The sequence below is a fragment of the Ostrea edulis genome, chromosome 6 (assembly GCF_947568905.1).
Source record: "Ostrea edulis chromosome 6, xbOstEdul1.1, whole genome shotgun sequence".
Lineage (NCBI taxonomy): Eukaryota > Metazoa > Mollusca > Bivalvia > Ostreida > Ostreidae > Ostrea > Ostrea edulis.
In genome coordinates, this window is record NC_079169.1 from 49,145,587 (window position 1) to 49,159,267 (window position 13,681).

General features: G+C 36.0%; 1 protein-coding gene across 1 annotated transcript in view; it reads left to right on the forward strand.

The window, feature by feature from the left end:
* Window positions 1-1,172: 1,172 nt before the first annotated feature.
* LOC125647903 (neurotensin receptor type 1-like) overlaps window positions 1,173-13,681 on the forward strand; it is a 37,959-nt gene continuing 25,450 nt past the window's right edge. The window contains exon 1 of the mRNA XM_048874737.2: window positions 1,173-1,679. Within this exon, the coding sequence (XP_048730694.1) occupies window positions 1,600-1,679 (80 nt within the window). The 5' untranslated portion in view covers window positions 1,173-1,599. The remainder of the gene's footprint in view (window positions 1,680-13,681) is intronic.

The following is a 13,681-nucleotide window of genomic DNA, read 5'->3' on the forward strand; positions in this document are numbered from 1 at the left end:
TTACTGTTTAGTTTTGTTTTCGACCGATTATAAAAGCCGTTGTCTGATTGGTTTGCAGCTTCAGGCTGCAAACCAATCATGTGCTTTTTCTCGAACCCAACTTTTAAATAGCGACTGATGTCAAGGGTTAGTGCGAGGTAACGAATCAATAACCCTTGACTTGTGAAGATGGGCCGGTCACGTCGTTAATGAAAGGATACTCGATTCATTTTTGTTATCAGTCATAATAATTGTTATTATAGTGTTCATACAATGTATCCTATATTGTTTTTGTTACATTTTCATGATAAACTCCTGGCTTCCCTATATATATATATATATATATATATATATATATATATATATATATATATATATATATATATCTTATATTACTTATGATAAAGTGCAATTCGACATTTTCATCATTTGATGATATATTGTTAATAAAATCAGTGATAAAATAAATTATTACATATTAGCCACACTCACACCCCAATATATTCATCATAATGTCCTCAGTGTAAGTAGCTTGGAATATTTTTACAACAGTGACACGCTATTATTTTGTATAAGATTTCTACATAGATTGCCATCTATAGTAGGTCATTGCTCCATCTTTTTTTGAAGACTGCAAAATGCACGATTTTTAGTTTTTCTGTAAGCATGACAAAACATGGAGAGTTAACCCACATACGTTGAAATTTCACCAAACTCGACTAAAAAACGGTCAAATTTGACAACGTTGGTTGTTTTCACATTCCAATATTTCAAATAATTGAATTGTTCTGGTGTTTCGTTTACAACTTATGGTAAATAGACATACTATAACACTGGTTGAGAAATTCTAACTCCTTTTGAGGGTAACTTGTCTTTCCTATTCACCTATTTGTAGACACTTTTCTTGCCTTATTCACAGAGACACGCATCTTCTTTCTGCAGAATCATTTTAACCATCATGTGCCTATAATACAAACAAAACTTTTAAATATATCACTGATGGTGATTTTATTTTCTGTCAATCAACGAAACGTTTATGACAATTAAAGCAATCGCCTTATGTTAACGTTAAAAGTAGTAATGATTCCAAAACAACATTGTTCAGCCCAGTGTGGTTAAAATCTATCAGGAATTAATACTAGGCTTTGATATTGAATACGATGACTTTGGGTGCAGGCTGTGATTCTTTTTGTGCTGGTGACGCTTGTATCGGGAGAGTTCAACTGGATACAGTGTATGTTATTATCTCAATACACCACTAGTGTCCATCACAAAGGACTGAAACAATAAATGTCGGTACTATTATGTGACATTTCAATTAACCAGTGGAGCCTCATTTTCTATACGAAATGACAGAAACTAGTTAGTGTGTTGATCAAAATATCAAAGATCCTCCTACAGCACATTGCATCTTGATTTTACACAACAGCATCGTTTATACAGTGCAAGTATTTTGCCTTTTGCGAGAGGAGTGTATAGAATATAAAAGGGAACAATTTAGAAACGGGGAAAACTTATTTCCGATTAATCGATCAGTTCTGCCGTTTTGGTTTGGTACTAAAGAGTCTTCTTCATTGACGTTTGAGTAGTGAGAGAACCGTGAGAAGTGGAAAAACATGAATGATTATACCATTGATCAGGCCTCACCACGCGGATTTACGCTCGGAAATTAATTTTTTTCCCCTGTTTCCGCTTTCAAAGTAAGTCTGACTTTATTACAAAGGCACTATAGATCTTACCTTACTTGTATTACATTTTCCTAAACACGTACATATGTTTTAGCATGTTACAAACGATAGTCCGTGATAAAATCTAGACTATTAAAATCAAATTAATAATAATAATAATGATGATTGGTTTTATATAGCGCTTTACAATGCATTAACTTATTTCTCTGACAGGATCTTATCATTGGCACCATTAGATGTGATAGTAAAGCCTATCATAAAAAATCTCACTACTTATATATTCTAATATCTCACTACAGTTATTCATTCTAACATCTCACTACAGATATTCATTCTAACATCTCACTACATATATTCATTCTAACATCTCACTACAGATATTCATTCTCACATCTCATATCTCGCTACAGAAATTCATTCTAATATCTCACATCTGGCTACAGACATTCACTGAAATATCTCACTACTGATGTTCATTCTAACATCTCTCTACAGATATTAATTCAAATCTCACATCTCGATACAGATATCCATTCAATTTTCTCACATCTCGCTACAGATATTCAGCCTAACATCTCACTACAGATATTCATTCTAACATCTCACATCTCACTACAAATATTCATGAGATGAACCAGCATGCTCTGCTGCAAATTAAATTTCGCCATTTTCAAAATCGTGGAATCTACTTATCTTGTTACAGAGGGTAATGGAATTAAACCGTTGTGAGTTTTGTGCAGAGAGAACTGTTCTTTGTTATTTGTCAGGTTTATATAATTGCATCATCATGTTCTTATTACTCCGTCAGTCCCTAATTCTGTGCTTTAAAAGTCAACAAGGCGCCACTTGGAAAGTAGGGTATTAAAGTAGGTCGGACGATCCCCACAAACATTCGTTTAATAAGATGAAATTGCTCATTATATATTCATGTATCATTTCATCTGATGTCGTAGAAACTCCCTATATGCTAGCAACGGAACAATTTACAATTAGCAGATCAACTCAAAACAAAGTCAGAGCTCGAAATACGTGACGGATCTAACAACTATGACACCCATACGTATCTTTAACAATTCTTTTTATCTCAAATATTATTTGCTCAAATTATGTACAGATCATTCGAATTTCATTAAGATAAGAGATCAAGATATAAGATGGCTACCTTTTGATTTACAAAGAAATTCGATATTTTTTAAAAGATTAAATCATGATATTGATTCCCGGTAGCAGGATGCATGTGACCACTTTCCGTCTTCAAAGAAATTCTGTCAGTTCGTGTGTGTGTGTCTGTGTGTTGGTTTGTGTGTGTGTCTGTGTGTTGGTTCGTGTATCTGTCAGTGTGTTAGTTTGTGTGTCTGTGTCAGTTCGTGCATTTGTCTGTGTGTCAGTTCGTGTCTGTCTGTCTGTGTATCAGTTCGTGTCTGTGTGTCAGTTCGTGTTTCTGTATTTCAGTTTGTCCGTCTGTCTGTGTCAGTTTGTGTGTGTGAGTTTGTATGTCTGTATGTATAAGTTTGTGTTTGTCTGTGTACCAGTTCTTGTGTCTGACTATGTGTCAGTTTGTATGTCTTTCTGTGTGTCAGTTCGTGTGTCTGTCTGTCCTTCGTCTCTCTATAGATGCCTGCTACTTTTGCAAATATCCATCTCCCCTTGAACCTATTTCACCCACACTAGCCACAAAATATCACCAGGTACAGTCGATTTAACTAACAATCTGACAAACAATAAACTGAACGAATATACAATAAAGTTTTTAAATTCCATATTTATGTACTACTTATACAAATGTAGTATATGCGCCCTCAAATGATGCAACAGTAGATTAACCTCCTCTTTCCAGCGAGCAATATTTGGCGTCTTTATATTAGGCAATAAAGTTTTACAGTGTACAGTGGGGTGCTTTGTAAATCTTCTAACAGTAACCAACTCCTCAATATGATATGGCCGAATACTATTCACTGACAAGTGATTGTAGGTAGTATATGTACCGATATCCATGACATATGACCCCTGAGCCGTCCCTCAAGCGAAGACGAAGACAGAATAGCAACAGCAATGGCGCCCAACAAATTGATTCACGTGAGGTGATTAGAGAATCTCGTGAAATTCCCGGAGTAAGAATCTTAAGAGAAGGTAGTGGTAAGAGGACATTGGCTGGGATAGCTCAGTGGTTAGAGCTCCTCCCTCACAATGTAGGCCTCAATTCCTGTCCCAGTCACAGAGATAGCTCAGTGGTTAGAACTCCTGTGTCACAATGTAGGCCTCAATTCCTGTCCCAGTCACAGAGATAGCTCAGTGGTTAGAACTTCTGCCTCACAATGCAGGCCTCAATTCCTGTCCCAGTCACAGAGATAGCTCAGTGGTTAGAGCTCCTGCCTCACAATGTAGGCCTCAATTCCTGTCCCAGTCACATATGTTTTCCAAGTACATTGATTAGATGTATAGCATAATTAGTTTGTATATATCGAACCCCCAATGCAAACAAACTAACAAAAAAAACTAGAATTTAAAAATTAATAAAAATGATAAAAAAAAAAAAACCCCAAAAAAACCATTTACTGCTATGCCTTCTTCGTCGCATTGAAAAGTTTCACTGAAATGATATAAACGATTAATTGTATCAATTCTGTTCATTGAAAGTCATCGTTTACCTTGTATACTAATTTATTTCCCTATCTAACCATAGGTAAATATGTTATACTTCAAGATAGGTCCTCAATGTCATTTGTTATGCAATAATATGAGAGAGAGAGATTTTATTTAGTTATTCTGAGTATGAATTAAAGACTTTAAATTATCAAATGTAGTCAGCTTAGTTGAATAACTCTATCTTTCTCTCAATGAATGATAACTTATATGCTCTGCATGTACTGATTTTAAGTTTCTCTGATGATAAATGTTGTATGTACTTTCGGATGTTGTTCCATAAACATGATAAATGAAGGTATCTTGATAAATTAAGAATCCGTAATTTGTTGCGCTAAAGTGAAGGTATATTGTGCGGTGGGTTCTATCACCAATATTCACAGTAAACAGATTAAATTAATTTTCTTAATTGACATGCGAAAAGAAGATTCCGTGTAGAAATCAATTCAGCGTGTTAAAGGGCAACGAATCGAGGAGCTGATTTGTCTCCCATCGAGTACATGAACACTGCGACATTTCTTGCCAAGATCTTATCAGTGGGTGTGTTGCAAGGACAGTAACAACGCATCGTAAACAATATGCTAACAAGCTAGGGTTTGTCAAACTGTCAACGCCGAACTTAGCAATTTAGTGGCAGTAAAAAACATAGGAGAGATTGCAATCTCTCGTATCAAAACATCCATGTTAATTTGCAAAGCATAACAGATTGAGGGTTGACTGCGTTCAAAGTGCAAGGACGCGATCACATGACCTATGTATGCACATTCTCGACAATAACAGTGCATGACGCAATCTTCTAAAAGGGGTATTTGTCCTTGTTTGGTTAGGTGTTAGAATTTAGGGTAGTCAAGTACGCAGAATCCCGGGGGGGGTTTTTTGTTGTTTTTTTTTAAAGTTGTTTTTTAAAATAGATTTTATAACAATTCCACTCGTACTGTTTCTTAGACAGGGTTTTTTTTTGTGTATACTCATAGAGAGACGTCACCTCTTAAATATACATGGCTCACTGTATAAAGAAATGCTGTAAACTTAAACAAGCGCATTCTATGAATCCTATGGACTGCTGCAGAAAATCTCAAAATCTGGTAGAAATAATAAGTGTAATGTTGGTATTATCACCATTTACAAATTTTTGTAAACTTTGAATGAGGGTGAAAACGAAGACCTTTCGGGAAGTCCACATTCTGGGGTTTATTTTCCGATGGATTTATTTTACTTGTAGAAGTTATTGAAGCTGTAAAGAAATTTTAAAACGGCAAAGTTTCAGATTTTGGCAAGAAAGAAAATGAGCATTTTCGGCTTTTCTATCCGTCTGTGGAAGTTTTGTTTTTCAATAATACACGTATATATATGAGAAAGGTTTGGTCATAGTCATATCCTCTCTGGGCCCTATGGACTATTGAGGCCGGTCAACATCCCTCGCCATCTTGACCTGTCTGCTGCCACGACTTCATCTCTCTGCCAAGTGGTCCATCCGAGATTGTTCCTTTCGCTTTCAACTGTCCTTCGCCAGGTATTCCTTGGTCTTCCATTTCTCCTCTTCCGTTCTGGCGTCCATGTTAGTGCAATCTTTATATTTCTGTTGTTGTTCCTTCGCAGAACATGGCCAATCCATCTCCATCTACGGACTTCGATGCTGATTGACAATTGTATGGTATTTGTCCGTCTATAGAGATCATCATTTGAGATCTTCTCTGGCCAGTAGGTGTTGAGTATTCTACGAAGGTATTTGCGCTGGAAGGTATCTAATCTTTCCTCATCTTTTTTAGTTGTTCGCCATAACTCTGCACAGTACAGGAGGACATATATTACATTGGTGTTGAAGAGGCACAGTTTAGTATCAGTTTTGAATTTAGATGACTTCCAGATCTTGTTTAGTGCACTGAAGGCTGATCTTGCAAGCCCGAGTCTTTTGGTTATATCAAATTCGGTGCCACCAGTTTTGTCCATAGTAGCTCCAAGGTATAAGAAGAAATCGGTGTCTTCTACTTCCTTGTTATCGATTTTCCCTTTTTGATTGGTTTTTAAGTTCATTCTCATTGTCATTGTTTTCTTGGCATTGATGTTTAGGCCGGTGTATTTGGCTATTGTGTGCAGTCTTTCAGTCTTTTCTTGCAAATCAGCGAATCGGCTGGATAATAAGGCGAGGTCATCAGCATAGTCGAGATCTTCCAGTCTGCTGGTGAATTTCCATCTGATGCCTCGATTTCTGTTGTTTGTATGTCTCATTATCCAGTCAATAATGATAATGAAAAGGAATCCTGACATGACACAGCCTTGTTTGACCCCAGATTTTACCTCTAACCTTTATCAGCTCTAGCTTTGCGCTTGACCTCCTTATCTTTCTCCTGATATTGCTCTCTCTTTCGTTCTTTAATTCTTTCAAAGCTAGCTTGATTAATTTCTTGTTTTATTTTCCTTCTTTCTTCTATTGCTGTTATTGTGGTATCTTGAATCCACTCTTTCTGTTTTCGTTTCTTATACCCAAGGATGTTTTCAGCACTCTCGTTGTATGCATTTGATATTTTTGTCCAATGACTGTCTACGGAGTCTTCATTTTCGCTTAAATTCTGAAAGCGATTTTTCAAATCCAATTGGAATGCCCTACATACAGTGTGAGACTTCAGCTTGTTGATATCATGCTTTTCGTATGCTCTTACTTTGTTTTCTCTCTGAAAGGTTTGGTACCGGGTGAGTTATTTATTAGGTACATGTAGTACAGTGTACTATGCTTGGAAAATATCGGTGAACGCTCATCTCCTAAAAACTACCTCACCGTGAAGCTATTGAGATGTGTTAGCAAACTTGATGCATGTATACCAAGTACGTAATTGAAACCCCACGCAGACGAAACAAATCTTCTTTTTTTTTTAAAAGCCAAGCTGGATTCACGAAAGGGCATTCCACACTAGGCTATATTCTAATTTTACATTTTCTTTTGAACATACTGATGACAACCAAGAAAATAAACTTATCGTGCTTCCATTGAATTTAAACAGACTTTGGACACAATGTGAAGACATGGCATCGATAGTTTGAAGTATAATAAATATTTAAAATATATGCACGGGTGTTCAGTCATACAACAATCCCCAGGCATGTGTGCTGAGTTCTTCATGTGTAATATTGGAGTGCGTCAAGACGACACTTGTTTCCATTTTTATTTTCATTGTACATGTATATTGATGACATAGAAAATTATCTTGTTGATAAAAATCTAGTTGGTTTCATTTTATAACGAATGCAATAGAAAATGTGTTACACTTGCACCTTAACCTGGAGGTCGTGAGTTCAAGGCCCTCATTCGTGCCACTACCGCTTCAACATAGGTAGTGATTGGCTCCTTCGCTAAATACTTAGCATTTCGAAGTAAAATCCATGGGGCATTAAACACGGAGGTCCCGCGTCGCGAAAGGTGTTGACACGTTAAAAAGCCTTCACCACTACAGCCCTGAGCACCAAGCATAGGTCTAACCTTGTGGTACTTCCCCTACAGCGGATGACATCTCGATATGAATGAAATATTCTTAATGGGATATAAAATAAACAACCAGCCACTTATAAATGCATTGGCATATACTAAGCTTTGGTAGAATCAGAAAATGGATCGCAAAATACTCCTTCTTGGCTTTGGAACTCACTGTAATATGTACGAGTGGAGATTAAATGTTAATGAATATACTGACCTTTGCAAAACACCCCATTCCTGGTAAACCATTCTAATTTAATGGTAAAGTTCTCGAAAAGATTAGATAATTCAAATATCTGGTCATTAATTTTTATAGAAGAATTTTTCAGATTCTTTTTGCAAAGCAAAGAAACCCTAACGAGAAAAAACCCCGATACAATGTAAAAAAAAAAAAAAAAAAAAAAAAAAAAAAAGACAATTTACCCGATGCATGTCAGCTGATAGCATTTCGCAAATTCTAAGGTTGATATAATTGTCTAGTTTCAAATATGACATGGCATTATTAGGTTAAATGCTGTCTGACGTGTTTCATACCGATTGTTAGGCCATTCTTCACACAGATTTCAACTACGGATTACTCCGTTTACCCCGATCGAGATATAGGGCTCACGGCGTGTATGACCAGTCGACAGGGGGTGCTTACACCTCCTAGACACCTGATCTCTTCTTTAATATGTCCTGTAGTCCGTATTTACTTTACTCTTCATGTTGTATTTTTATAGGATTTATGACATTGATCACTGTTCGTTACCTTCACCATTCATTGATCAATGTTCGTTATCCTCACTTCTTCATTCTTTAAGTTGGTAGTACAACTTTGCTTACAAGTATATGGCTGTGAAATTTGAGTTTTAATAATTTCGATATCATTGAACGTGTACACCTTAAACATTTAAGTCATGTGTCTGTTTAATTATAAGAGCAAAACTGCTAAGATATTATGGTGTATGTTCCCTCTTTATGTTATCATTCATGCATGCATTAAGATGATGTCCCACTGATTAAAATTATCTACCAGTTCAGCAAACAAAATTGTATTCATTTTATATACATGCAGACATTTATTCACACACTTTGTTGACGATACAAAAAACTCCCGCGCAAATGTGGATTATATCATGTATGGAATGATGTTTTTGTGTGGACATATGACGCGTTACTGTTTCTGACGTAATCTTCCTCATCCCAAATCTCGAGAAACCAATCGCGGTAGCTCAGGGGTAGAGGATTCGCTCTATAACCGGGATGTCGTGAGTTCAAGCCCGGCGTGTGCCGTTACCGTGTCAAATTAATCTAAGACGTAAATATAGGTAGTGATTACTCCTTCGTCAAACGCTCGGCATTTAGAAGTGAGAATCACAAGTCCGGTACCTGAAGGAAGACGATGGAGGAGAGAGAGAGGTAGACAGAACTGAGCTGGCTTTAAATGCATGTCTGAAGGCTTTTTCATTTGGCGCCTTGTGTCTCAGGATGTGTTGGTTATTAGTTGACAAGAAATTTTCACTCATATACAGATGTCACCAACAGAAGGTGAAACACCATAAATTTAAACCTACATGTATGGTTAGCTCTCAAGGTCGTAGCAGTGAGGTTTCTTTGACGTGCCAATGCCTGCCGCGACATGGGACCTCCGTTTTAAAGGTGATGTCTGAAAGACCAGTTGTATTGTCCCAGCCACCTCCACCACCGCTGCTTCTGCGCCTCAGCCACAATTCTCGTTAAATGACGCCTCGTTGTTGGTAGCACGCTCCTGGCAGCGAAAAGGATTCGGCGAAGACATCTTCCATCGAAGCAGCGAGGGTTCTTTATCACCTCGACGCCTGTCGTGCGTCGCTGTAAGGTAATATCCTAAAGACTTCTAGCGCCGGGAACAGTCACTACCTAGGTTAATGATCCGAATTTCTACAAATTCTGGCCACCTTTTAAAAACTGTTGACTTATCGCATGTACGTACAGTGTACATGTATTTGTGCGTTTGTACCACAAGAATTGCATCGCTTGGGGTCAAATTTACTATTAATAGAGAATATATAGTAAATTCGACCCCAAGCGATGCAATTGCCTGTGGTTTGTACGACATGTCATACAGTATATTGTTTAACTTGTTTAACAAGAATTTTTTGGTTTTAATTCGGTGTTTACAAACAACTGTCACTCGGTCATTTCTAATCTATATTTGGTCACTGTTGGTCTTATCTGTATAAAGTTACGTATTTTTGTTACTACAGCATCATGCCACAAGATTAAAAGAAATAAAAACATAAAATACTTCTTAGTACAGTGTAATTTGTTGTTTTACGCTCTTCCAAACCTAAATTTAAACAGTTACGTCTTACCCCGGTAGTTATAAACATAATGTTAGGATTCCCCTCATTCATAGATGTCAACAGACTTAGCGAGCGGAAAAGGTATTTATGGTTTCCCGCTAGAGCTACTTTTCATATAATCTTCTCACTGTTTTCTGTTACATACAAATATTTTCAAGCATGCCATTAAGGAGAAGTTAATAACTTTAAAAACTCATTCAACTGCTTTAAAGTACTTCTGTACACTTAGAAAAAAATACAGATGGACATTGAACCATGACGCGGCACCTGCTTGAGAATCGAACCCGAGACCTCTCGCTCGCAAAGCATGCGCTTAAATCACGAGGCTACCATGATCAGCGATAATCACAATCAGATTTCTTAATGGTAAAGAAATATCGTGATAAAAATACTTTGAATTTGTGAGATTGGAAGATTTCTTTAGCCGTTTTGGCAGGTCATACCACGAATTCTCTTTTTGATCTGAATGGGCACTTAATATATCCCAAACGAATAATCTTAAAACGAAGATTTTCTTCCCCAAAATTGCGAGATCTAGCATTCTCTTTTCTTCAAATGGACTAAAAGTTACGCAATGCGATATCATTTTATCTAGTTATCTAAAGCGTTACGATATTTTATGCCGTAACTTACAATAAACTATATAACAACGGATAGACGCAGTTTTTCAGTTAATAGACTATGAAACTCTACAAATGTAGATGGGATGAGGCTTTTTAAGAATTTCTTCGCTTTTACGTCACTTCCGAGAATTTTGAATAACATATATTGTTACATAAATATACATACCTATATTGTTAACACGACATACATGTACATGTAAATATACATACCTATATTGTTAACACGACATAAATATTCATACCTATATTGTTAACACGACATAGATATTCATACCTGTATTGTTAACACGACATAATTAAATACCCATATCTATATTGTTAACACGACATAAATATCCATACCTATATTGTTAACAGTGGCGGATTTAGAGGGGGCGCAGCCGGCGCCCCCCCCCCCTAAAATTTTCAAATTTAAGGTAAATCGCGGTACCTTGTTTCGGAAAATGTACTAAACGACACGAGAAGCAATAATTTCTTCCACTCCCGGAGAAATAAATGATAAAATCCTTTGGTTTCTTGAATTACTTTATTGAAAGAACCTAATCTTTTTCCAAAAAACCCTTAAAATTTTGGGTCATTTGATTAATTTCACCTTATTAAAATGATAGAAAATAGTACAAATGACTTTATAGAGAAATATTTCAAGCCCCATAAAATCTGTAAAATCCAGGAGCTTCCGGGGGCTTCGCCCCCTGGACCCACTGCCTCATAAAGTGGCGTCCCCCGTAACCACAGTTCCTGGATCCGCCCCTGGTTAACACGACATACATGTAGATGTACATACCTATATTTTTAACACGCCATACATGTAAATATGCATGTACATACCTGTATTGTTAACACGACATATATATTCATACCTATATTGTTACCAAGACATAGATATTCATACCTGTATTGTTAACACGACATAGATATTCATACCTGTATTGTTAACACGACATAGATATTCATACCTGTATTGTTAACACGACATAGATATTCATACCTGTATTGTTAATACGATATAGATATTCATACCTGTATTGTTAATACGACATATATATTCATACCTGTATTGTTAACACGACATAGATATTCATACCTGTATTGTTAACAAGACATAGATATTCATACCTGTATTGTTAACACGACATATATATTCATACCTGTATTGTTAACAAGACATAAATATTCATACCTGTATTGTTAACACGGCATAGATATTCATACCTGTATTGTTAATACGATATAGATATTCATACCTGTATTGTTAACACGACATAGATATTCATACCTGTATTGTTAATACGATATAGATATTCATACCTGTATTGTTAACACGACATAGATATTCATACCTGTATTGTTAATACGATATAGATATTCATACCTGTATTGTTAATACGACATAGATATTCATACCTGTATTGTTAATACCACGTAAATACCGGACAGGTGGTATACAAGGACGGTACTACGCATACTCTGTCACTGTCAGCACACACACAAAAAAAACGTATTTACTCAATTTACAACAGAAATATAAACCAACATTATAATAATAAAATTATAATATATACATGTAGCGCCTTATTTAAAACAAATTATTCTGAGTGGTTTTACAAGAGTTAGAAAAGGAATGCAACAATAAAACACAATTAAATAAAATTAAATGACAGTAGATTGTATCAACTTCGAACTTAAAGATTATTGGAAATAATTATTCGTCGTTGTGTCTTATAAATTTACAAAGGAATTAATTATTCATGGTATATATATTGGTTTTAGATACGGTAGGATTGGCATTCTTTAAAATACATTTGACAGCATTCCCAGGGGGTTTAGTCTTACGATTATATTGTATTATTCCATGAATATTTTAGACCTTAGGTTTGCCGATGTTCAATCGCCTGGTCTTGTTTTGTTAAATTCCCCGACCTTGAACAATGTTAGGTACTCATGGGTAAGATTGAGACCATTATTATAATTGTGTGTGGATTGTAATGTGGTGTTTTGTTCAGGACTGAATGTGATTACATGGGGCGGAGCCTTTGTTCAAGACTGAATGTGATTAAATGAGGCGGATCTTTTGTTCAGGACTGAATGTGATTACAGGGGGCGAATTTTTTGTTCAGGACTGAATGTGATTACAGGGGCAGATCTTTTGTTCAGGACTGAATGTGATTAGAAGGGGGAGGATCCAGCCATACATGTATTTCAAAGTTGTTAAGCAAGTTTGTACCTTTCCTGTCCCAAAAAGGGGAGAGGAAAACCCCAAAATGGTAAAACATGAACTTTTTCGTTACAATCGTTCAGCCAAATTGGGTTACAACCCGTGTAATATTTCACAGTTTTAAATGCCATTGTCTTCCATGTAAGATACAGTGCATACATGTATAGTTGAAATTTCTTTCTGTCTCAGGATTATATATACATGTAGTTGAAGTATTTCACAATCTTCGGACGATGTACTTCCTATGCTTTATGACTGGTAGAAAATGCATGATGTGAAAATTCTAATTTATTCCATTGGTTGAAACTATGTTCAACGCAAGGGAGATAATTTGCTGATGATCTACATGTAATTTACGTAAGACTTGACAAATTTACAAGATTTATTTTAATCTTGAGAGAGAGAGAGAGAGAGAGAGAGAGAGAGAGAGAGAGAGAGAGAGAAAATTGCAATAAAATGAAACTGACACCTTAATCTTATTTATGGCAACTATCAAAAACGTTTCTATGATTCAAGAAGTAATAGAACTGGTCCTTTTTGTACGCAGATCATCAAATTCTTCTCCAGTAAGTCTTGGCAATTCTCAGTTATTTAGTACATTTTTTGTCTTGTGTGAAAAATATAATTTTAATAAATGTACTGAATATATGCTTTTCACTTTTTCTTGAGATTGAGAAGAAACAATACTTTCTAAATTTAGTACAAGTACTATGTCTACTTCAAGGTCATACTAGAAA